This window comes from Parasteatoda tepidariorum, chromosome 10 (genome assembly GCF_043381705.1).
Source record: "Parasteatoda tepidariorum isolate YZ-2023 chromosome 10, CAS_Ptep_4.0, whole genome shotgun sequence".
NCBI lineage: Eukaryota > Metazoa > Arthropoda > Arachnida > Araneae > Theridiidae > Parasteatoda > Parasteatoda tepidariorum.
This window is the reverse complement of record NC_092213.1, coordinates 39,661,465-39,688,976: the sequence shown is the minus strand read 5'-3', so window position 1 is coordinate 39,688,976 and position 27,512 is coordinate 39,661,465. Positions and strand designations below refer to the sequence as shown.

Genomic DNA, 27,512 nt, shown 5'->3' with positions numbered 1-27,512 from the left:
CATCAGTGCTTTGCAGAAACCCTGAACTTTCCCACCAGATCAACATCACGATCACTACTCATCCAGGTGGCGTATCATGCTACAAAAGTATCATAAATTGTCTAATGAATATTTGTTTAGAAATCCCAAGCAATTTGCCATCTTCATGAAACAAACTTCATTAGGGTTGAGCACAGCGTAAAGAGAAAAGGATTCACGGTCCAGCTATTTCCACCCTGACAAGATAGGGTGATCGTTCTGGCGGTTTCACTTTCTTTGATGATACCCTATCACAGTGGGTCGTATGTCATAGAGATGATGACATGTCGTATGTCATTAGAATTCCTATCCCATATGATGGCTGACTCCCTTTTTCTATCATCCCATGTTATATTTATGATGTATAGATTTCAGATTTCTGACATTCATTCAATAAATAGTTTTTTTTTTTTTTTTTTTTTTTTTTTTTTTTTTTTTTTTTTTTTTTTTTTTTNATCCAGGCGTTAACTTCGAAAAAAACTTTTTCTTTTCCAATTTCAAAACGAAAAAAAAAAATCAAAATAAAAAATAATATTTCTAAAAACCAAGTTTTTGCAGTGGAGAATAATAATTAAAAAATAAAAATTTAAAAAACGAAAAACGTGGGGTTCTCCCCTACAAAAACGTGGTTTTTAAAAATATTATTTTTCATTTTGATTCTTTTTTTTTTTGTACTCACTTTTAAAATCTCAATTTTTTCACTCACTGTGCACAAAACTTTTCAACTGACATGTGACACTAATTTGAAATAATCGAATCGACAACAAAAGACAATCGCGAAAATATTAATTTTTCTTCAATTTTAATTTTATTTTACTTTGTATGTCTTCTTTCTCTTCATTTTCATGCATTGTCATCCAATTCTGAACTATGTGACAAATTTGAACTCTGTAGCTAGTCGGGAAGTTAGTTTAAAATCGATTACAAAATTCAACCCGAACAGACATACACGAATGCAAGTTAATATAAACGTGGTAAAAACGTTGTCACTGTTGTCACATATTTACCAAAAAACTTTTTTGACAAATTGAAAAATATTTAAGTCTTTTCTTTTTTTATCGGTCAAGATCATAAAACTTAATTTTTTTTAAAGCATAAATATAAAACAAACTTCAGTTAAAAAATATCAAAAATCAATATTGTCTACCGTCTCAAACAAAAATCTCTTTTAGTGGATCCGTGAATTATCGCTTATTTTTAAAAACCAATTCCTGTTCCTTAAAATCAGATTCGTTGTAAAAGTAAAACTTAAAAATTAGCTCAAAGATCATTGAAAATCATTCCATTTGGAATAAAGGGTAAAAAATTTCCGTGACCGGTAAACCCCCTTGAAAAATGGAAAATTAAAAATGCAAGGTAAGGAGTTGTTCAATTATTTCGTAAGCACCTAACGAGGAAGAGGTTTTGTGGCTTGTTTGTGTGAGCCATTAAGATCTCGCTATATTCAAAATTTTCTTAAAAAACAAAACAAAAAAAGGTGCAAAAAATATTCAAACATTTTCAAATTTAATGTAAAAGTTCAATTTCGGAAAATAAATAAATAGAAAAAAATTTCGAAGTGTTTCGGAGGACAACAGTTTTGAATACAAAAGAAAAACAAAAGATTTTTAAAGAATACTCTGCACAAAATTTTATAGCATGAGTTAAAACATAAATTTTCTTTTATGCGAAGCTATATCGTTTATTGTAATATCTTTTTTTTTATATTTTCGATTTTTTTTTTTAAAATTAGATTATTGCAGTAAAAGTCAAAGAAAAAAAAACGAAAGGTGTTACGACTTCTTTACGTAAGTATGGCAGGGGGTTTGAGATGCACTTATTTTTTTTGATAAGAGAGGAGAGGGAGTTTAAGATTTATATATATATGAAATGTAGCACTTAGGTCTTCCGGAATCTACCTGAAAACCGCATTTTTTAGTAACGCATGTTTTCAATTTTCAACCCAATCTCTCAGTTAGGTTAATAAGTTAATAGCGGATTAAATAAAAAGTTTCGTGTATTGCTGGAGACCTAAATGTTACATTTCGCATATAGATTTTTATATTTACTTTATTTTCTACACTTTACATGTTTGAAATTGAAAACTAAAATTTGTATAATATTTATGCTTTTTAAAAAAAAAAATTAATTTACGCTTTCGTCCAAAAATATGTAAATAAACTTAAGATTTATTTCAGGAGACCTCAATTTCTTTAAATTTGAATTTAAAAAAATTTTGCTAAATATGTGAACTCTTTTAAATAACAACTTTTCTCCAATTGAATATCTGCCGAAGACGTTGTCGTAGGTAAATCGTGGAATTTGTCAACTCAGAAGTCAATCAAGTTTTAAAAAGTGACGTCACTTTTACAGGTAGGTATCCAATTATATCTGATTTACATCGCATGGTTGGCACAATCACTTCACTTCTTTTTGAGTTGCAATTACCTAATTGAAATTTATGTATTTCGTAATATGGCGGTTCCTAATTTCTTTTCGGCTAAGGAACCCTAATTAAACAATCTTCTTTTGAGGAACTTCTAGTTCATAAATAAAATTCATTAGTAATTGCGAACTTAATAACAAATCTATAAATAAAATTCATTGGTAATTTCGAACATAATAACAAAAGAAAAAATAATTATTAAGAAAATAATTAATGTGAAGAACAAAGTTTGTACATGATTTCATCCATGGTAATCTTGAAAATATGCTTATGTCAGACAGCTGAAATCATAGGTCAAGAGCAGCATCTTAGTCTAGTTCTGTTGTCTATTTGATCCATGCATAAGCTAAATATGAAGAAAAAAATGGAATTACGGTTGCGATTACAGTGAAAACAAAGCATAACTGTTATACATCTCTGTATTTTAAAATTTAATTATTTCAGTTGGAATTGTAAAGTTCTACACTATGTAAACAATCTATCATTTAGCAGCTAATGTTTTGAAAAATTTTGCATGGCAAAATTGTAGGCAAGATCTGAAACATAATCATACTTGAAGCTTTTAGAAATGACGTCATTTTTCTTCTTCTTCTTAGGCTCTACAGCCGGTAACCGGCCTAGACGGTCTCAGTCAGTTTACCCCATCTAGATCTATTCGATACGATATTTTTCCTTCTATTAAGTCCCAAGTCCTTTAACCACTTCTCTTCTCTATCTAGCCAACTTGTTCTAGGCATGACGTCATTTTTAACCATGTAAAATTTGGATCTTCCAAAAGTAGGAGAGGAAATGAATTTACGAAAGAATGAATTAGAATTTATTTTTCGAAACAAAAAAAAATGTCCTACCGTTAGGCAAAGGGAAAAACTCTCTTTTGCCTTTCTTGTTAATTAGTATCAGAAGTTTTAATGTCCCATGAATATTAAATTAGTAGGTAAATTATATTATTTCTCTCATATTTTTGGATGAAACGAGATAGTTTTACAACCACGGCATGTTAATTATGTAAATAATTATGAATATGGATGAACAATTACAATTAAATTACATTTTTTGAAATTAGTATACAGTTTAAGTAATTATAAAGAAAGTATAGAATGGTATAGCAAGGCAAGTTCATTCTAAATTTGCTACAAAAAATTTATTTCTAAAAACGTAAACGGTGTTATTTTTATACTGAAGTGATATTTAAATTTTAAATATTTTGTTAGCTTTAAAATAAAGCTTAACTTTTACATTGAAATATAAATTTAAAACCAATCAATTCATTAAGTTGATCAATTGATAATCAACTAATTAATAATCAATTGAAACTTAACTTATTTTTTAAATTGAAACTAACTTTATGTTAATTTAAATTTTAAGAAATTAAACTTCTTTATTGAAGTAAATTGAGAGCCACAATTAATTTTTTATAGGATGCTACGATCACTATTATTGGCAAAGAAGAAAAATTTATGTTTGGGTGAAAATAAAAAAAAGTAAACAAAACCATTTTTGAGAACAATAAACCAAGGCGAAACAACACAACTTCTTTTTTTAATAAGCTTGTTAGTATTCAGCAAGCATATCTGCAAGGTACTTCACCACAATAATTACAATTGACACCTATTGTTTGATGCTTAAAGAGCCAATAGAAACTGTAAAAAATTAGCGTCATTATTTACTTGATCTTTGAACTGTTTTGAAACCATCAAATGGAAGAGTGATTGGAGCAAGGCTTTTTTCATTCTGTATTTGCTTGGCGAAGAAATGACTTTAGATTTGTTGAATCGAAGAAACCCATGAAGTTTGACACAAAGAAAAGTTAGTTATCTGGTAAACATATCTTTTCGTCGTAAACAATAAGATGAAATTTAAGTAAGTAAAATAAAAAATTTAGTAAATAAATGTGACAATAATGACCAATTCTGGGTTTTCATGTATGCATATTTCCTTTGAGGAAGAAGGGACAACAAAAATTAAGGCGAAAAGAAGTTTTACAGAATTATATTTGTTTTTTCTTACCTTCCTTTTGTCAATTAATAATCGGAGAAACATTCGTTTACCTCTTAACATGCATCTAATATATTCAATGTAATTTTGAAGATTATTTTAATAAATATGGTTGTTTATGATCTTTTATAATCTATAACAAGCATAATATATAACAGAGATAGCGAGCCTACAACACGCGTGGTACGCAAAAAGTTCATAATAATCAAAGCAATGATTTAAGGTTATTTTTAAAAATAAATATAACAAGTAGTACGCTGTATATCTTAAAATAATAAGCCATAATTTAGCTGGCACACTAATTGAAACCAGTTCACCATCTTTGATCTATAATAATAAAAAGATTGTGCTTTAGTCCGTTTAGGATTGGATACCTGCAAGAGACGTCATCGTTAGTAAAACGTGGTCGATTCAGAAGCCAATCAGGTTCGATACACACGTGTGACGTCGCTCACGGGTATCCGATTAAATGTGTAATAAATCACGTGGTTAGGCTTAAATCCTTTAACTTCTTATCGAATTGCAAGTATCCAATTGTTGTAAGACACGGAAGTGTCAACAATTACTAAATTGCTAATGAGAATAGAAATGTAAGAACATATATGGCAGTACTTTTACTTTCGTTACTTGTACCGCCGGTACAAGTAAAAAGTACGTACTTTTACTTGTACTTCGTTACTTTTTAAATTTAGTACTTTTACTTATACTTTCGTTACTTTTTTAGGGAAAAAGTACAAGTATTTGTAACGGAAATGTCGAATGAAATCGTTACTTTTTTCTAAAACTCGGTAAGCTTTCTAAAAATAATAAAATAAAATAAATGCTTTCGAAATGTAATTATTTTGAAAAATGAATAAAAGTATTAATTAGCAAGTTATTTTCATTCATTTTCGAGTTTTATGCATTTGTTTAAAAAATTTAAATAAAAAATGTTGGATTTTGTTATGACGTTTTTCAATTTTCTTTTTGAACTCACTAGTAATACATTTTTGTCTTAATGCATTTTTTACTAAATACATTTTTACCTAGTTTTTAAAAGTAACGTTGCCATATATGTGTAAGAATAAACCGAAAAAAATATGGTGCTATGATTTCAAGTGCTAAAATCCTTTTTTTTTTACAATTTAAGAGATGAGACGAATGTAAAGTATTCTAATTATTTAGTACTGAGTATATAGTTACAAAATCCATCCAAAATCTTCATCTTAATGAGCATATTTTTCTCTTCAGTTTCACATTAAAATCTTCAAAATAATTGAATTTGAATGGAAAATAGAGTGGCTGCTTAATCTGGTGAATGTTTCCCCAATAGTTTTGGACGACAGTTTGACACCTTATGCACTCACTCTAATCTTTCCTTTCAAAAAACATCATAAGTCATCTCTCTGAGTTTATAATATGTATAATTTTAATAATTTAGTATATAGCAACTAATTTATTATTATATGGATTAGTTCTTTATTCTGTAACTTAAATTTTCAGAGCTTCTTCTTCTACAAGTGATTGAAAAGTTAAAATTAGTTGAATAATTGTTCTCTTATCTGTAAACAATCCTTCTCATCTGTTTGATTTTAATTACCTTAACTATTTAGTCTCTTAAATTTAATGTATAATACAAAGTTGTATTTACATTACAAAGTAGGGCATACATTTATTTAATTTTCATATTTAAAGTACTTAGAAAGCAGGGTTTACTTTAAGAGAAATGAATTGAGGCAAAAATAACTTTAATATTTTTGATTTTATGTTTCATGTGCATTAACCTTTTTGTTTTTTGACTAGTTGCCTTTGGCAACCAGTTTAGTCACATTTGAAAAATATATTTTACACCTCATAAACTTCATGTCAATCCTGTCATTTATATACATAACTTAAGTATCGTATAGTATATACCAGAGTTGGCCAAAAATGTAATCGATTATATTTTTTGATTACAGTAATCAATTACTTGTAATCATGATTACAATTTTCAAAAACTTTGATTACGGCTGTAATCATGATTACAATTTTGATTACAGTAATCAATTACTTGTAATCATGATTACAAGTAATTGCGATTACAAGTAATCACAACATAAACGATTACATAGCAAAATTGATTACATAGCTGTAATTATATGTAATCAATTACAGTTGTAATCTATTACTGTAATCAACGGCCAACTCTGGTATATACTACATGCAAAGATGCATACTGTTCCCTTTTCTGAAAAAGTTTTAATAAATTGGTAGCAAATTAAGTTTGAAACTTGAAGTTCAAGGATAATTCCGCTTACTTTTCACCACATTACGTGTCACCACAAAATGCAATAAACTAACATTTCATTTAATACTCTGAATATTTGATATGTAGAGAGATGGAAAAATTACTTTCATTGAAAAATACTAAACTGAAAATAACTTAAATTTCGTTACCACTAGAAAATATTTTATTATAAAGCGGAATAAGTTGTCATCTCTGAACATATATATATAAAGAGAGAGAGATTTCGAAAGCAAACATTACATAATCAATGGTTACATAACAATACAATCATTACAATCAATGCGTGGTCTGCTTTTCTTCCTTTTTCCCGCTTGTGGAAAGTTATTTTTTGTTGGGTTATTGATGTCATATCTATATATAGATATAACAACAATAATATAAATTATACATAAATATACACTGTACACTAATACGTCATATCTATGTATAGATATGACCAATCCATCTCATCTGCTGGATCTCAATCACTTTAACTATATTTCACTCCCTAATTTTTCTTAATTACTCAAAGTTATGTTTGAACTACAAGATAGGGCTTACATTCATTTAATTATCATCTATAAAGTACTTAAAGAGCAGAATTAGCGTTAGAAGAAGATAAACTTAAAAGGAAGCTTTACCACGAGAGAATCTTTTCGTGGCAAATTCTGTTTCACCTCCACTGATATTTTAAAGTTTAGATAAAAGTAAATTCAGGTAAACCACGAATAAACCGTAAAGTTTCAAATGCTAAAAAAGTGTTTTCAAAATATCAAAATGTTAACAAATTATCGCAGGATAACTTCCCAACTACGTAATCCTAAATAATCCTTCCATAATTTGTTGGATTTTTAATATTTTGAAAGTCAAAATCTCAGCATTTGAAACTTTAAAGTTTAGTCTACGTTTATTTACCTGGACTTACTTTTTCTATACTTTAAATTTTAAATTAGTTATGTTAGTAAAAGAGAATTTGCCATAAGGAATTTCTCCCGTGGTATAGCATCCGAGAAATGAATTTGAACGAAAACTATTTAAACTACTACAACGAGAATTACTTTGGACAAAAACTAGTTTTTAATTTATGATTTATTAGCACCAAACTTTGTATTTCTTAATTATGAAAGCAAACATGACATAATCAACGAGAGGAAACCACGCCATTGTTAAATCGTTGTTCCATGGCGATAATGCAAACACCTTCAGCATTGGATGCGCATGGGAGATTTTCCCCTAATGTGAAAACTACCTTGGATGATCTTCTTTTGAGTGAGAAATCCATGGGAAGGTTCTTTCCTTCAACTCAAGAAACAAAAAGAGGATCGCCAATTCTTCACTCCGTTTTTTGTCCTTGTATGATAAAATTCAATCTACATGCGGTCGTCATTTCTAAAATAGAATAAATCAGACGATAACAGCTTCTTTTTTTCTGTAAAGATTGCCTTCGTGGCCCAGTGAATTTCTTTTTAAACCCACTTGTAATCTCTTTGATTGAAAGTTATTTTGTGTCTCATCAATTTAAAAGTGTTATTGAATGAATTAGAAAAGTATGGCCCTGTTTTGTTTGAATCACGTACTTTTCTTTTGCATTAAAACAATTTATTGTTAAAATGAATTTTTATCCTTTGGAGAAAAAATGTCATTAAAATGAGATAATAAATGTATATTATTTTAAAAACGTAAATGATTGCTTCTGCCTCGTGATTTGAAGGGCTTTAATTGGTCAAGTTTTTAGTCAGTTAAAATTTAGTCCTTTATAATTTTGTTTCAGGATTTAATCTTCAACTCTACGTTGTCACCTTAGAGTAAGTCACCACTTTGAAATTTCAGTGTCTTAATACTTCATCACAACATTATTTTGGGATCTGTTGCTGTTGTCGTAGGCTATTAAGGAAAGGGGGCAATTACTCTTATTTTATAGTGGCGCCATCTATAACCAAGAATTCGACTTTTGCCACACCCGTTTATAGGATGGACCCTTTCATACATACATTTATTCATCCACAGATCGTAATTTTGATCTGAACCAGGGAACGACAAATCTCCAATTCAGTACTCCAAGAGGTATAATTTGTTATGAGAACATGGAGGACTTTGTGACCCAACAGATTTAGCATACACCAGTCACCATTTACAACACAGGGAGACTTCGGCTGGATGGATTCGACCTTCCATACTCACGAACGTGAGTCAATCATCCTGCTAACCAAGCTATCCCGGCAAATTTTATGATTTTTAGTGGTTATATACTAATATTGCATCATATGTCTAAATAAATTAATGCTTACATTAATTTAAATGGTACTTGTTCAGGGTGCAAAAGGTTACTATGCTTGGTATAATACATACGGGTCACAACAATAAATAAATAAATTTATTAATTAAGGAATTATGAGAAAAGAAATTAAATTATTTTTCAAATGAATGCCATATGAAACATATTACTATAAATGATGCTTTGTCTTTTTAATTTACATGAGTAATAACTAATATTCTTACAAAAAAATTCTCTTGGAAGCATTTTTATTTAAATTTCCACCTAACGTTACATATATTACTGAATAATAATAACAACAGAGTATAATAGTACTAATATAATAATATTTAGTAAATAAAAGAAAAGTCTGTAACAGTAATGACCAGAAGAAGCTTTTAACTTCATAACCTCATTTTGGTAGATGCAAATTTCGCATAAGTGTACACCATTGCTGAAAGCTTGCATGATCTTTCAAGTGGCGCCAAAAGATTTGGCATGTAAAATCTTCCAAAACATTCGCTTCTAAAAGAAATGATGCGAAAGATGTTATATATGACTTCTGAATCTTGTTTAATCCCTTTGAATTCGAGATTATTTTTAGAATTACGAAAACGAACTCAACCACTGAGAGTTTTAAGACAAAACCCACCTGTTTACATAATTACTGTATAGCACCTCAAGGTTATTGAATAAAGTGGTTTCCAAAAATTAAAGAGTAAAAGCTTTAACATTCAGAGTGGAAAATAATTTATGGTGTCAGAGGCGAGCTTTCGAGTGCAGAGGGCTAAAAGTTATAACAAATGAACATAGTTGAAATTCAAAAAAGTGCAGTGGAAGCTAAAATTCTAAAAGAATTATCGTTCCCAATTTTAAACAATTCATCACTTATTTACTTTTTCCGGATAATAAGCAATCCTCACATGCTTTATTGCATTCCTATTATAGACAATACATATTTTTTAGCTTTGTAATTGCGAATCAAACTCTAAAAATAGATATCCTGCGTGTACTAACAAATTTAAAAATTTATAAAATTGAATGTGGTTTTTCAATTATTACTGTATATCATAGGAACTGAAAAGATGCAGTAAGGGTTGGCAGTAAGGACAATAAGGGCACGATTCCAAAAGCTAATAAGCTTACGTATTAAGTTTTGGATTCGAACAGCAACTGATTCTATTTTTAACTCTCAATGTATCTTTAACTCCACAAGGTTAATTTCCTTCTTGACAACAGAGCTCAACTCATCTTAACTTTTTAGCACATAAAAATTTGCTAGCATTGAAAAACTTCGAAAATAATACAATTTTCGCAGTTGTAGGTTTAACTTGTGGAAGTAAAATATCTCTATGTGTTTAAAAAAAAGTTATTGCCACCACTGTTTTAGAAAATTATTAGCGAGATTGGTTCTTACTATCATAACTCAAAAATTATAGGACGAAACCTTATGATATATTTCACATTTCTAGCAAAACGATTGAAGAATATTCAGGTATAAAAACGTTATTGATGCGATTATTATTTTTTCAGTAATTTTACGATAAAGTAGAAGATTTCTTTTTTGCGTCCCGTCATGTTTAGTGAAAACTATAACGTTGCAGTGAGTTTGTAAATATGGATACAGCTCGAAACGCGTGCTTAGGATAATGGACAAATCTCAAAAGTCGTGTTTACGAAAATGAACACAACACAAAATGCGTATCAGCAAAAATAGACACTCAAAATGCGTATTAACGAAAATAGACACAGCACAAAATGCGTATTAACGAAAATAGACACAGCACAAAATGCGTATTAGCAAAAATAGACACAGCTCAAAATGCGTGTTTAAAATAATGGACTCAGCTCGAAATGCTTATTTACGAAAATGGACACAACTAAGAAAAGTGACATAGTATTTGATTGTGTTTTTCAAACTTAGCTAATGAGTTTTGTTCTTTTTTAAATATGATACAAATAAAATCACTAATGAAGAATTCAAATAAATTCGTAATGTGATGTAGTCCATATGCGTAATTCACTTTGAACACTTTATATAATTAGTCTTTTTTTAAAAGGCTTTGAAAATCAGCAGTTGTCTTTTGCAATGTTGCCACGGGTCTATAAATTTATAAGAATGGTACTGAATTTGCTTTGTAAGAATTAAGAATTTTAACGCTCGCTTTATCTTTTAGTGTTCTGAATACGAAGACGTTGTCTGAAAAATTACATCTGTAATATGCCTAGTCACCCCGATTCTGAAGTCAAGGACTTTGCCCCGTTATGATTATCTTAGTGTTTAAATCAATAAGGAAAAGAAGGCACGTAATTCCTCGTTTAGTCATTTAATGTTAAGAATAAATCTGAAAAAGAGCCTTTTTTCAGTGTCCATTTTCGTAAACACGCATTTTGAGTTGTTTCCACACTTAAAATCTCCCTGACAATTAACTGGGTAATTAGGATTTTTTTTTTTTTTTTTTTTTTTTTTTTTTTNTTTTTTTTTTTTTTTTTTTTTTTTGCAGCTGCATACCCTTATGTCTGTATTTATTGACAAAAATAAAAGGGAAGCAGCAGCGAATTTTTGCCAAGGGGTTCATGAAGGTTACAGTTCCTCCCTTTCGTCACCAACGACCTGCTTGTAATAATGACGTCAGCATTGCGCACAAGTCGCCTTTACTTCATAGGTAAGCTAGAATCTATCGATCTAAAGGGCTGCAAGCAGCCACTGAGGATCAAACTCCAGTGGCCAACCAACCAATCAGTTTCGGGCCTTCCTCTCAGACCAATCGTTGCTCATTTACTAGAAAAATTATACATAAAATCGTAAATTCAGTGGTGGAATATAGCATATATTGAAAATATTAGCAACAAAATTTTTTTATTGAAGCAAATGAATTACATACCTATTTATAATTCGGTTAAATTATGAATTTCCTTCCCAAAAATGCTATTTTCCCCCTCCTAAAAGTATTTGTTCGAGGCGCCCCTAAACACGAACTGTGGTATGAGGAGGTTTTTAAACAGCACAAAAATACGCATTTGCTATTTTGATAAAATTCATTGCAAGAGATCTCTAGTAAATCAAAAATTAATTAAAAACAAGAACATTTTAACGCCTTTTTTATTTTTCTTGCGGTAGGCTTATTGTCTTTCTGAAATATGGAAATAGTGGTTTCGAAACCCACCATAACACTGGATATAGCTTAGTGATGACCTCCAGCTTGTGCTACCTGTTCCTTAAATTGAAAAATGTTTGTATAAAAAGTGTTTAAAATGGGCAAACAAGACTTCACATGTATGTGTACCAATTATCCTTTTATTGTGATAAAAAAACACCCTTTTTCTAATTAAGCATACTTTTCTGTTTTTGTTGATCGAACTCTTGATTATCAAATTATAAACCTTGTGTTGAAAATATTGCATGAATAGTTTAGTTGTTAAAAAACTGGGCCCAGTAATGTTGTTTTAACTTCCTCAGACTTTTAAACAAAAGTATTATTTTGATTGCTAGGAAAACAATCTTTTACTTTTAATTCTTCGATGCAATTCCTCCCTAAATGCAAAATGGTAATTCGACATGTAAAGCTGAATCAGTATAATATTTTACGCATTAAGTTCAAAATAAATTTGTGACTGAAATATTCTGAATACCTATTGATTTTAATATATTTTATTTCAAGCTGTTTTGAACTCAAAATCCCCAAAATTTAAAATAAATCTAATGAAAATTATTTTTATTTCAAAAAAAAATTAATTTTGATTAGGAAAACAACTTCTTGAACAGTTAGAAAGTGAGGTTTTCGCTATTAGTACTACAATAGTTTACTGAAATAGATCAATAGTAAAATTGACCGATTTGAAGTAAAAAATATATATATATTATAAATATTTCTTAATTTAAAGAAATCACAATATAATTTTCTGTATTCATGCTCCGTCTTTTTATAAAAAAATAATTAATTTAAAGGAACAATTATTTAACTCACACTTCTTATTTCATATAACAAAAAAAAATGCCTTTGCCTCGGGTAAATTCAGCCTATGAAACTACTGCTCATAAATTTATTTCGGAGAAAAGTACTAAAATGATTTTATTACAATCATTAATTTAAAAGAATTAACTATGCATTAGTCAAAGGAATGTTTTATTCCGGGTTCGTCCTCAAATTATTCTCGTAATTTAGTGCTTTTCAGAACTGAAATTAATTTCGATCCCAGATCAGAAAATTAGGGTTTAATAACACTTTTATAGTTGCACAAACTGAATAGTGAATAATAATAACCTTGACATACCAATGTAAATTATTTGACGAAGATCAACATACTATAAAACAGATTGAATTCACTGGAATTCTATGAAGCAAATGTGCGACTAAGACACAGCTAAAGTGCCATCTATTGCCAAGATGAGAAACTAAAATAATAGAAGGGAAATATATCAAATTTTATGTGTGTGAAAAATAAAGAGCAAATAAATTGAAGCTTTTGTAATTTTTAAAAATCAAAAATGGTGATCATGCTTTGTATTATCAAATCTATTTGGAACGTACAAACGTCAAATTTCTATTTTTAAAATCCCTAATCCACCGAAGAAAAAAAACTGATAACTTTTTATAAGTATTTAACAAGTTAATTAGACTGATTTACTTTATTGTATTTAGAATTTATCCTGAATAATAGTAAATATTTTTATTCATTATTTATTTTGATAATATTAAAATCTAAATCCTTTCTAATCATTTACTTGATATGTATTTCGAAACGAAAATGGTAGCTAAATGCATAAAATATCTCAAATTTAATCACATATATATTACCACTTTCTTATGAAGGTCTTGAAAGTCCGTCAGGTAAAGGGTTAAGTATTTATTGTAAAACAAGTATTTATTGTAGATAAGTTACTTAATTTTTTTCTCAATTTTTTAATAAAAAATAAGGATTCTCTGAATTCATTTGTAACTGCCAGAGTTGCTAACTTTTCCTGTTTGTAGCATATGAAGGGGTTGTAACTTTGATGTTTTAAAATAGTTTTGTCCACCACGACGTCTAACTAAATCAAAGGTGCAAAAGAAGATTTAAAGAGTTGGAGTAATTGCAACTTCCTATTAAAAATAAAATAATGCTACTAGAATTGTGATATTTTTCGCCTAGATTTGAATGAAATGATATATTTTAATTACCAAGGCATTATAACAATTAAAGTCATAATACTTAGTTCTACAACAGCTTACAGAGCTATTTTCAAAATAAAGTAAAATCTAAAATATAAGTATTTTGTTGTTGCTGTTGTGGTAGTCCATTAAGGCAAGGGGTGCGATTGTTCTTGTTTTCCAGTGCGCCTGCTATGGCGAAGAATTCGACCTCGGCCACACCCATACGTCACACCCGTTTATAGGGTGAACCCATTCAGTCATTCAGTCACAGATCGTAATTTTGACCTGAACCGGAAAACGATCAATCTCCAATTCAGTACCCCCAGAGGTTTTCTTTGCTATGGGAACATGGAGGACTTCGCGACCCGACAGGTTTAACGAGCACCAGTTACCATTTACTACACATGGAGTCTTCAGCCGGCTGGATTCAAACTACCGCTCAAACAAACGAGAGTCCAGCTCCCTGCCAACCAGGCTAACCCGACCTCATTAAATATTTTATTAACTTTAAATTAATTAAAAAACTTTGTTTGTTAGTCTAAAGTAAATTTACAATTTTTTTAATTTTTTATAGGACGTTGCTGCAAATAAAGTAAGGAATTTTGGAAATAAATTTATTACGTGTATCAAATTAATCGAAAATTGTTTTGACCATCTACTTTCTGATACTGGAATAATGCATGATTATTTTTAGAAAAGTAATAATGATAATAAGAAATGTTTAGTTAACTCTATGACGCTAAGCACAGGTGGTGCTAACTAATTCATACTAAGACTTCCAGGTTTCTACTTCCGACTTAATTTCATGTCCAAACTTAAAAAACGCGCCATTCTCTATTTATCATGTAATTTGTAAAATTGAATAACTTTTGCTGAAAACATAAAAATTAGAATAACTCTTGAAACAAAGCAACCTTTACACTTTTTTATGTTATTATATTAATTTCCATAAATCAATTTTTGATTCACAACCTTCTAGAACTTATACAATTTAAGAAAGCCATATGAATGGTTTAATTTCAATCGCAGTGATAAAACTTAATAGAAAATAAGACTTTTTGCCTTGTTCACATTATTGTCTCGTCAACCAAGGCTGAAAGCATATATATATCGAATCAGAAAGGAGCAAAAATTGGTAAGTAAATCATCTAATTATAGCTTGTTTTCGTTAAACTTAAAATATCTATATTATGACCAAGTTTTATTTTTTACTGTTATAACACATATAACACCTGATAAAAAAGTAAATATGTTATGAACAGATTATAATTACCACAAACTAATTTTACTCCCCACGAAAATCAATTAAATGAATAGGTTTTACTATTAGATGTCCATTTTATCCGACTTATTTCAGCCCTGCTGCGAATACAATATCAGAAGTGGAATAAACAGGCAGTTTTCACAATTCCATTCAATTTGCAGAATCTGGTTATTATTTATACTTTGTTAACCATCCATAAATTTTCAACTAATATTTCAAAAAAAAAATAGAAATTTACATCACGAAACTTATTTTAATGATCAAAAATGTAATTAGTATATGGAAAGGAAACCAATTTATAGATTGTTTAGCTAAATCCAAGCTCTTAAAATCAATGTATCCAAACCTTAAAATCAATGTAAAATACATTAATTCTTTGTCTCATGTTTACTCATGTTCAGTTCTTTGTCGTTAGATAATATACTTAGTAAAAATAATGTTTAAAAAGTAAATTAGGACAACTTTTATATAAGAAAGAGTAAATAATAAATTTTGAAAAATTAGTGAATGAAGGAATTAAGTAGTGAAATCAAAATTGATTTTAAATGCACAAATATTTTATCAAAAAAGTAAGTTATATGATTAATTTAACTGCAGAAAATTTTTTAATTTATTTAATAATTTTTAATTGAACTATTCTTTTGTCTCTTTCTTCCAGTTGTAAAAAATCTGATCATAAATCAGTCCCCCAGTGGATCGTAAGGACTCGTTTACCAGTAGAACACCGAAGTCAAGCATCACTGGCTGCGGTCAGTTAGCACGTGGGTGATCACTTTGATCAGTCTACGTAGGGACACGGGATGCGCGGTATCGGTCGTCGTTAGACAATACGACCGTAAAGTGCTAAGACTTCGCGAGAAAATCGTCGAGCTACCGAAGCGAAGGAGCCACCCCCTCTGCAGAGGATCAAAATTGTAATGGCTTGTCTTCGGATCATCCTTGAGGACGTTTCCCATGGATGGGTGCTCGTGTAAAGCTAAGGGTGGTGCCGCTAGCGGTAAAATTGCTCTTTCAAGACTTCCGGGTTACTACTTCCGATATATTTTTACGTCGCAGATTGAAAAAACGCGCCATCATATTATTGCATCATATCTTTTGCAGTATTTCACATGTACCGAGTTCTTTCTTTCAGCCCTTAAACTTCAGCATTATCATATTAATATTATAATCATTAGAATATTTTCTAATTAGGCTAACTTAAAAAGATATTTTTAGAGACATTTTATTCAAATGCAGCCAAATAAGGGATAAAATACAAAACATGGCAAACCTTAAGAATTATTCACTATGAGATATTACTTTCCAAAATTTTTTTTGGCCTTACGATCGCTGAGAAGCAATACATTTCTGAAAGCTCTTATGAATGGTACAATTATGTTTAGATTTGAACCCAAATTACAATAACAAAACTGCATAGAATATTAGGCTTGTTCACACATCGCCTCGTAGTCATAACATAAGCGGAGGGATACACCGGAAATTTTCTAAATTTCTTCCGGTTTAAGGACGCTTGTAATTGTTTACATTCGATCACCCATCCATACTGTAACCAATAGCCCATTGAGCAGCTCTAATGCGACGTAAATAGAATACCTACCTATCTGATCATAAACCAGGAAGAAGAAAAAATTTTTGCGTAAAATGCATTGAAATTTTCAAGTTTGTTTTAATATAATAATATATTTAAAAATAATATATGGATGGTGTTTTCTGCACTAGGGAGCGCTGCAAGCTCGGGACTGCCTAAGTTTCCGGGTTACTGTTTCAGTTGTATTTTAAAGCCATTTGGGCCAAAAGCATGAAACCGGTCTCTCCCCAGATGGCGTATCCGAGCGTTGCGATCGCTAATAAGAAAAGAATTAGTTAAGGAAACTCTCATACAGAAACACTATTCCATACCTGCCAACTTTCACTCTTTCCGAGAATGGATTTTCAGAGTGGTTGTAATACGATTAACGAAAAACAATCGGACTCAAAAATATATCTATATTTTGATTCCGTTGAAATTCACTTGCGAAAGGATTATTATGCTTTTATATATTTATTGTAATTATTTATATGCAGTGGTTGTCAAACTAATTTATAATTATCATTATAATTCAAAAAGTTAATTGGAATAAAGTGGGTATTGCTACCACTTTAAATATAAAAATAAAATCTTCCGGAAAAGTTGGCAGGTATGTATTCCATGGTTTTTATGGCAACGGAACTATTAAGTGACGTACTTTGCTTATTACGCATTCAATGAGATCTTTATGGATTTGGCCATCGTGGTTTCGTTATCAGTAGCCTAACTTCTCAACTCCTCTCGACCGCGGTTTGCATCTGTTTTGTTGTATTTTGATCGTGCACGTTTTTTACGTTCAACTAAAAGCAGAAAGTTATACAAAAAGTTTTAAGTACCATAATATTGGATTAAAATAAATTTCTACAAAATGTTGGTTTTGTTTGAGACTTCTGGCGGATATGCCGTATTCAAAGTTCGTAAAGAGAAAAAATTACGAGATGTTGAAAATATTTATCAAGAGCACGTAGAGCCGGAAAAAGCCCACAAATTGCTTGAATTGAAGTTGTTTAAAAAGTATGAAGATATGGAGGAAGCCATCGAAGCTGCAAATCAACTAATCGAAGGGAAATTGGTTAAAGGTATGAAGAAAAAGTTAAAGAGTCTTTTAAGTGAAGTTGGAGCTGATGAGCTGGCCGTTGCCGATCCCAAACTTGGTAATTCCATCAAAAAGAAGCTTGAAATCAATTGCATCACCAACAACACAGCCGTCAGTGAGTTGATGCGTGTTATCAGATTACATTTTGATAGCTTTATTGAAAATTTGCCGGAACGTGATACAGAAGCCATGTCTCTTGGCGTTGCTCACGGATTGGGTCGTTATAAATTTAAATTCAGCCCTGATAAGATTGATAAAATGGTCATCTCTGCAGTGAAAGCTCTTGAGGATCTTGACAAAGAATTAAATAATTACATCATGAGATGTAAAGAATGGTATGGATGGCATTTTCCTGAACTGGTTAAGCTCATTAATGATAACCTTACATACATTAAGTTTGTTATTAAAGTTGGAGATCGTGACAACACAGCAACCATGGATCTTTCCGATCTGCTGAGTGAGGAAGATGATAAAAAAATCAAAGCTGTAGCTGAAATTTCCATGGGTTGTGAAATGGCAGAAGATGATTTCCGTAACATACGAGGCATGTGTGATGAAGTGCTCAAGCTGTATGAGCTACGTTCCAATCTTCAAGTGTATCTGAAGAATCGTATGACAGCTCTAGCACCTAATGTAGTTTCCCTAGTTGGAGAAATGGTGGGAGCTAGATTGATCGCACACGCCGGTTCGTTGGTGAATTTAGCGAAACATCCTGCTTCTACTGTGCAAATTCTCGGAGCCGAAAAAGCTCTGTTTCGTGCTTTGAAATCACGTCACGACACACCAAAGTATGGTCTTATCTATCATGCCCAAATGATAGGACAAAGCAAACCCAATGTCAGAGGTAAAATTTCTCGTATGCTTGCAGCCAAAACTGCTCTTGCTTGCAGAGTCGATGCTTTTGGTGAAGAGGAAATCGAGATTGGTGTTACGGCTCGTGCCAAATTAGAACGCCAATTAAAATTGATAGAGGAAGGACATAGTATGCAAATTAGTGGTAGAGGTAAAGCAAAAGCTAGGTTTGAAAAGTATGAGAATAAAAGTAAGGTATTCCAATATAAGGACTCAAGTGATTCGTTTTTAAATGAATCCACTGGATCTGTTGGACAAAAAAGGAAATTTTCTGATTCACACCAAGAGTCTAAAAAACCAAAAGTAGAAGTTAAGGAAGAAGAGGAGGAGGAAGAAAGTGATGAATAGTTGTTGTATGGTTGGGAGTGAAGAAATTCCAGAACTATCTCCATATTTTATGCCATATATGAGTCATTTTTTTGTTAAAGTCAACCAATTTTAAATTTTTTATCATCATTGCATTCATTACTCAAATAATATTGTGAAGCTGGAATGTATGTATTGTTAAGAACTGTTATAAATTTGGTGTTAAATTGAATAAGTTTTGCATTTTCCTAGTCTTTTTAATTTTTTTTTCTTATACTTTTAAACTATGAATATTTTGTAAGGATTTTTTTAGCTTATCAGAGTATCATCAGTATAACATTAATCATTAAAACTGGGTTTCTTCGTTTTTGTGTGTTTGCCTCCTATTGTTCAATTTATTGATTAGCCTTATGTTAAATTGTTAATATTTTATTTCAATTTTAACTGAAACAAATAATTTAGGCATTTTATATCCAAGCATATCATATGTGTGGGTATATTATATTACCCTATTAGGTTTTAGACTTTAATCTTAATATATTATTTCAGTTTTTATTATTACTGTAAACTTACCATCAGGTTTTTTTTATCGCATAGTAATAGCCAGTTTTTATTTTAAAGATTTGTTATAGTTTTAAAAGATGTTGGTGACACTAGATGTCTCAAGGTTTAGCTTAATTAATTAGATTTTGTAAGCATAAAGAAGGTGAGAACACCATTTTTTTTCTATGCTAGAAGCAATATATAATAAGGATTACTTGCTGAATTTCTAAAACAGTTATTGGGGTTGCCAGACAACATTTTAAGATGTTATTTTATCACTTAAATTATTGCCTTGATAAAAACTGCTGATTGATTCTAGTGATTGGCTATGATTAAGATCCGGGCTTCAAAATGGATTTCAATATGCGAGATCATTTCTTGATCGATGGAATACTTTGATTATATCTTTTAGCTTTTATTATGATAAAGTTTATATTTATAATAAGATTTAAATTTCATTACTTAGAAATTACTTTTAGCATGAATTACTTGATTTATATTTAAAAAAGATAATTTTAAAAATTTTAGCAAGTTTATGATAATCAATGCTTGTTTAATAGTTAAAATAGTATTCTTTTTAATTTGGTGTAAGAGATTTTTACTGCTTGTTTTGAAGAATTAAGTATAAATCGTGTTAAGGGTGTTATTATTACAAATATATCTTTAAGAAATAGCATTTTAGTGTCGTTTAAACACAGTTATTTGACAGGGTTTTCAATACAACATACAATGCACTTTATTTTAATTATCTCGATTCCGCATAGATTTCTCTATTTCTTTTCAGCATCTTTGACATGCATTTTTTTTAATGTATTTTTTTTAAAAATAATTTTAAATCACTTGAATTAGTTAATAAAACCCTTGAGAAAAAAACTTATAAAAATCGAACCAGTTGAGGATTATCCTAACAAAATAAATATTTGTAATAGTAATCTGAATGAAACCTATAAAAACAGATAATTTTGCCCCCTGTGGCAGAATTTTTTCGGTCTTTCTGCGACAACTACCCTGGCATTAATAATATATTTTTCTTTAAGATAATTTTAATTGTAACAATTGCTAATTTAAAGTAACAATTTTTATTGTAAAAGTAATATTTCTTTTAATTGTAATCAGGGGTCTGTCCAGGCCGAAAATACTACCGTTTAGCGGTACCTTCACAAATTCAATTTTGGAAAAACGGTGGTTTCACAAAATACTTTTTCTTAAAATTTCACTTTTGTATCCCTTAAGAAACGATAAATCCATATTTTTGTGTTGATTTTTTAATATAATTTTTAATTTTTCACAAATTACGTCTAAATTTTCACAAAATAGGTACCTGTCAGAAAAACCTAGACAGACCCCTGGTAATATTATAGGCACTTTCTCACATTTTGTAGGTGGAGAAATGCCCTAATTATTTCCCCTTTCTAATTTTTTAAATCATTACAAAATTTAAAATTTGTACGTAAATTAAAAGTCGTAAAATCCATGTAATAATTCCAAAATAAAGATCGACTACAAAATCATGCGAATAGGACTAAGATCTTTCTGCAAAAAACTCAGTAACATTCTGCGACAATGTCGTCGTGTCACCGCAATTCTGCCACTGGGATTCAGTGAATTAATTTATTTTTACAAAAAGATCACCTAAGAGGGCAGGCCGCTCTTCAAAGAATGCTTAGGATGTAGGGGTGTAACGAATACTTCGTTGGCAGAATATTCCGCAAATTATTATTTGGAAAAATATTTTTCAACAAAGTTTGTTTGGGAAGAAATTTTAATAGATTTAATTAAAAAAATAATATATGATCAGACTTATACCTACACGTTATTAATAATTGTTTTTACGCATATTTACTTAATTTCTGAAACTTGTTAATTTATGTTCTGAAAGACACATGGAATAGTGAAATTAGAAGGATTGATACTAGATTACTTTATCATAAGTTTTGTTTTATGTTGATTTTTTTCTTTAATTATGTTCAGGCAAGTCAATTTCACTGTTTTTTCAATACTTTGTGTTTTTAAAATGACAGAACTTTTTTTTCATTTTTGCTTTTTCTGTTTTAACTAAAGCGCAGTAATTTTTCTTTTTATCAGCATCTTTTAAATAGTGTATCTAAACAATGATATTATTTTACGTTCACTTTTTTCTATAAATACGGCGTTGTAAAAGGTTTTTAAGATTTTTAGTGTTGAATCTTTCGTTTAAAAGTTAAGAACGTATTTTATTTCGGTTTTTATCTAACTTTTTCTTTTAAAAAAAAAGCCAAAGGTTTTAAATACGTCTTTATTGTGATATGGCAATCAAGAGGGTTTCTATTGGACTTAAATGTTCACTTTTTCTTGAAAATACAGTAATTGGGAAACTAAAATGTTTAGCTTTAAAAAAATTTTCAGAAATGAAGATCAATTTTTATTATTTCTGCTTTGCTTTTGAATATAATCTTTATTTTTTTAGTCATTTTTATTATAGTGCATTTTTAAAAGTGTTCCTGATAGAAATATTTCTTGTAATGTTTTATGTATAAAAAAGTTTTTCAAAAAAATATTATTTTTAGCATTAAGGTTTTGTCTTAAGAATGTAGAGGATTTTTTTTTAACGGTTGTTAGTCAAGTTTTTTTTTTATCTTTATATTTCTAATTTTCTTAGTTATCTTATACATTTTTATTAGTTTTTTTTTTTTACTCCCTTTACAAAATTCCCAATGACACAGCTAAGTTTTGATTATTTTTTAATAATGTCTAAACTTATTTCTATATAAAAAAAATATGCTGCTCTTAGGCCGAACATTCTGTATTTGGCCATATCACTTTGTTACATCTATTTTAGGGAGAACACGGTTGGAATAAAAAAGATCTTACTTGACTCTAAGTTATAAAAAACATATTAAGATAATATCAAAGGTGCTAATTTTAATGATTTATTCATAATTATTATGATTACATGGTCAAGATTTTGGTCTTAGTGTCTCATAATTAAAATTACAGTTTCTGAAAACTTTCGTAATAATCTGTTTTAAAAAATTTTTGGAGAGAGTTTGGAAATTTGTTATCTGTGGTAATTTTTTCTACTCCTTAAATCAATCAATAGCAATAAATAAAAACTTGTTAATCAAGATTAAGCAACAAAAAAAATCATCTTTATTCATTCTAACAAGAGTTTTGTAATGTGGAATTAAGTGGTAAGCACATCTTAATTTAAACTTCGTTAACGATAACTGCATATGTTTGTGTTATGATATTTCTGATTACGGGTAGCTAGTTAGGAAAAATGGCCCCTCTGTAATATTTACATAGCTTTTCTTATTAACCATCTTAAGAGTAAGATGTCTTATATGATTCCCTTAGTATAAATATTCCATTCAAAATACATGTCTTATATGTTTGTCATAGGTGGCTCCATGATCACCGATATGTTTTTGTCAAAGTTACAAAACTTGAGTCATAATCATAAATAATTGTAATGATTAACTGCTAATACTGGTGACAGATTATTTTCATCATTTTTGAAACCAAATCATTTAATGACAATTGATTTTAAAAATATTGGCAATCCCACAATTGTTTTATAGTCCATTCCACCTTAAGTTGGCACTGCAGGGAAGGGTAGGAAATGTAATATTCCGCCTTTGAAAAGTAGTTCTTCACTATTTTGGAATTAATTGCAGTTTAAATGCGCATACAAATATAAATAAATGTTGTATAATAAGAAAAGTTTATCTTGAAACATGCATTAGAAGTTTTTCATGTTTAAATGTATTTAACTTATAAACACCTTCATAGTAAAGCGAATGTACAAAGAAGAAGGTGTTTTAGTTTGGCACTGGATCAGTTTTCAAGGCCAAGAAATTTGCGCATTGGCTATGTTTATACACTGGTCAGCCAGCTCTTTCCATTCTCCTTGCCTTTGCTTAAGTGTCCTATCTCTTGTGCAGTTCTTATTTCGCTTTCTTTTTGTATTTGATTATTTAATTTTCTAAATATTAACCTCATATGTGCAATATTCAATTGAAAAATATTTTTCCTTCAGAATGAATGAAAAAAAAAACCCACCCAAATAGACAGGTGAATATTATTAAACTGATGACAGTTGAGCATATTTGCTGTGTAGCTAATTCAATATGTGATTTTATTATTATTTTTTTACGACAAAAGTAAAAAATTTTTTAGCTTTATTCAATCTCTGTAAAGATTCAAATTTTGTGTCTTTTGCGCCATGTGTAGCTCTAAAGTACAATTTGCTTTTTATAGAAACTTTAAAAATGTGAATGCAGAAATTTAAGATTTTGAGTTTGTTTAATTAAAGGGGCTTTTAAATATTATCTGAAATACAAATTACATAATATAAGTGTGCAAATCCGTTAGTTATAAACTAATAAAATGTATAGGAATTTAAATAATTTCAAAAAAAGACATTTGAATCATTAATTTTTTTTAAACATCGAAAGGTTAATTTAAACCAATAAATATTTTAATTATTATTTTTAAAATACAGAGCCAAAAAAACCGAGAAATTCTTTTTCTTACGTAGAAAATGTTGATATTTCAGTATCTGACAAAATATTTCGAGACTAACTAATTCTACTATACTTAAATAACTAATTATACGGATTTTTCTCTTAAGCCTCCTTTCACCCGAAAAGATCCTGAAAAGTAAAGGAAGGTTCTGATATTTTAAAGTATGTATTTTCTTTTGAAGAAATGCGTCTAACCACCCAAGTAGAATTTCTTCTGATGAGAAATTGTGGATTGAATTCAATTCAGGGCGACTCCACAAAGAGTTTGCAGAAGGAACTGTCAAAATATTAAATGAATAACATGATAACCATCAGGATAGGTGGTTATCATGTTATTCAAAGATTTCCTGTTGTGTCTAAGACGGTGGAATATGGCAGCTGAAAACATGGGGGGGGGGCGTACAAGTAGTGTCTCTTAGAAAAATATATTTCAGAAGAAAAAAAATTTATAGTAAAAAAAAAGAAACTTTTCTGAAAAAGAATTTGCATTTTTTATTTATAAAAAAGAGAACAGTAAATATTAAAAAAACTCAGGTATGATATGGAATAGACTATAGGCTCCATCAAAGATTTTTTTATAAAAATTTCATAAATTGAAAAATTAATTTTTACAGAAACTATATTTTATATTCAATATCAAAAATATTTAAAAACAATTATGTGCAAAAATTTGATAAAGTACTAATATTTTCATAAATTAAAACATTTTGAAAAAATATTAAGAATCTACTTACTGCAAAAGTATTGTTTTTATAAATTTAAATTTTTTGAACAGGCTCTATTTATAAGTTTGAATTTTAAGAAAGGACTCTAAGATCGATAAGGAGCCATAAATCAACAATTTGTGAAGCCTTGGGCTGTGTAAATTACACAAGAAAAAAAAAACAGCTTATGTCTTTTTTTGATGTTGCATAACAGATATGAATTATGACTTATTACATGGTTCTTAAGAACTGTTTGATTTTTATTTTGGAAAATAGGAGGCTTTATCTACTGCATTATGAACTTCTGAAAATTTTTTCATAAATATATTTTTTTTAGCTGCCTTATTGATAATTAAAGAATATACAAGAAAAAAAATCTCCCCAGTGCGAAATTTAATTATTTTAAAGTGTTGTAGTTAATTTACGTTGCACTAGAGCTGCACAATGGGCTATTGGCGACGGTCTGGGAAACATCCCTGAGGATGATCCGAAGACAAGCCATCACAATTTTGATCCCCTGCTTCGGTAGCCCAACGACCTGCACGCGAAGTCGAGCACTTTACGGTAGAACAGTTTAACGAGGACCAATACCGCACACCCTCGGTCCCTACGCAGACTGATCCAAGTGGTCATTATTTTACAGTGATTGGTACTGTTAGTAGATAAAGGGTCAAAAGCACTTAATTTTGGTTCAACGTTTTTAAGTCCTTAATTTTCAGTATCACTATAGTTGATAAAAAATCATTTTCAATCTTACAAAGTATTTAAAACAAAAAGTTTTTCTGTTATCTAGAATTAAACCATGCATCGAGGGTTGAGCTGTGTTAAAACAGTTGGAGCCCTGGATTACTATTATTTATGAGTTAAAATTACTTTTTCATTTACTGGAGAATGATGGTCATATAAGCAGACACTTTTCTTAGTGGTAGGTCTCTATGAATATGTAGCATCTATGAATTGAAAGGTAAGTTCAACCATGTTATGCCGCTTGCACAGGTTATAATATGAACTCTGTAAACGGTTTGTATTTATTTTCCATAGCAAATTGAAAGTGATTGTTATTGTAAACCATTAAGTCCAGGGGTGCCATCTATGGCTAAGAATTCGACTTCTGCCCCACCTGTTTATAGGGCAGAGCCATTCGTTCATCCGTAGATCGTAATTTTGACCTTAACCAGAGAACGCAGTCTCTAATTCAGTACCTCCAGGGGTATTTGTTATGAGAACATGGAGGACTTTGTGATCCGACAGATTTAACGTGCACCCGTCACCATTTACTACCCAGAAAGTATTCAGCTGGCTGAATATGAATTCACGAACACTAGTCCAGCGCCATGCCAACCAAGCTATCCCGGCCCAATCGAAAGTTATAATTTTATTACAATTGCACGCAGGTTTTTGTTGTTTATTCACTCCAGAAATACGGAATTTCAAAGTACCATTGAAGAGCCTGAAATTCTACATAAAATTTACTCTCAGCACAACTAAGCTTTTAGAATATCAGCAATTGGCATTGTTATTTGTCATGACATCACCATAACCCCACATAATATTAGGATAACCATTTTTGAAAATAATTCCAGTCTAAAGCCTTTAATAAAATTAATAGTATAACATTTTGTCAATAAATATTAAAGGAATTAAAAATAATTTTTAAATTTTTACGATTATAAAGATTAGTAAGTTCTTAATTAAATTACAAATATTTTAATTTAATTTATGAAAATTTTTTCCCTTTGGAGATTTCAGGAAATTTGATTTTGTCTGAAAAAGAGCCATTCAGTTATTGGTGTTTTTATAAAGAATTTGATTTTTCACATGGCATAATTTGAAAAGCGTGATCTCAATTTTTAGAATTTATCATTCATTAGTCAAATTAACCTTTTAGCACTTCGTTGTCACCCCTGAGTAGACATCCTAAGTCTCCACTCTAAAACTTAAAAGTTGTATACCTTAATAATTAGTCGCCATATTATTTTAGAACAAATTTTATGAATCTAAAAAAAGTCAATTTTTTTAATTTTTCTTTCTCAATAATTATAAATTTATGAATAATTTTTCATGTTTTCAAAATAAATGCACTATCCGAAACAATTGGGTAACTAAGGAGGCATTTTTTCCCTATAAAATTTAATTTAAATCATTGTTCTTTATAACTCATATAGGGTGCGAATTAAGAACATGCATTGTTTTTTATGTTTCCTTTACTTGTGTCAAACGAATTCACACAACTTAAGGGATGTAATCTTACTATTATGTTAAAATATAGATCTGTGATAAAATTCCAAGTTGGGAATTATAGTATGTGTCAAAATGTTATGGTAACATCCGGACTTCGCAAACTCTGTCATAGTTGCGAGTCTAATGACAAATGTTTAATCATAGTAGTTTTTTTTTAAGAAATCATTCTTTAGGTACTACAAAAACATTATTACATGTATTATAATAAAATTTTTACGAAATATAAAGTTCTCACCTTATTCTAAACTCACAAATTTACCGTCAATTATCAAATAACGGTCACAAAAATAATCTGAAATTGCAGAAAATTCCTACATATTAATTTGAGATCGGTCGGCTTTTAACACATTAATGAAAATGAA

At 29.7% G+C, this 27,512-nt stretch overlaps 1 protein-coding gene and 1 long non-coding RNA gene across 2 annotated transcripts; one reads left to right on the top strand and one right to left on the bottom strand.

The window, feature by feature from the left end:
• Positions 1–2,213: 2,213 nt before the first annotated feature.
• Positions 2,214–27,512, bottom strand: LOC122268203 (uncharacterized). The gene is made up of 3 exons (XR_001585732.3): positions 27,386–27,512; positions 13,213–13,333; positions 2,214–2,789 (listed from the first exon to the last, which is right to left on the bottom strand). It is a non-coding gene; the product is annotated as an uncharacterized lncRNA (long non-coding RNA).
• Positions 17,605–19,392, top strand: LOC107456598 (nop5 ribonucleoprotein). Its single transcript, XM_016074507.4, has one exon. It carries the CDS (start codon positions 17,772–17,774, stop codon positions 19,197–19,199), a length of 1,428 nt encoding a protein of 475 aa, XP_015929993.2. The 5' UTR covers positions 17,605–17,771; the 3' UTR covers positions 19,200–19,392.

What these genes read in the sequence shown, in the direction of transcription:
- LOC107456598 (XM_016074507.4), top strand. Translation starts at nt 17,772, where the DNA reads ATGTTGGTTTTGTTTGAGACTTCTGGCGGATATGCCGTATTCAAAGTT.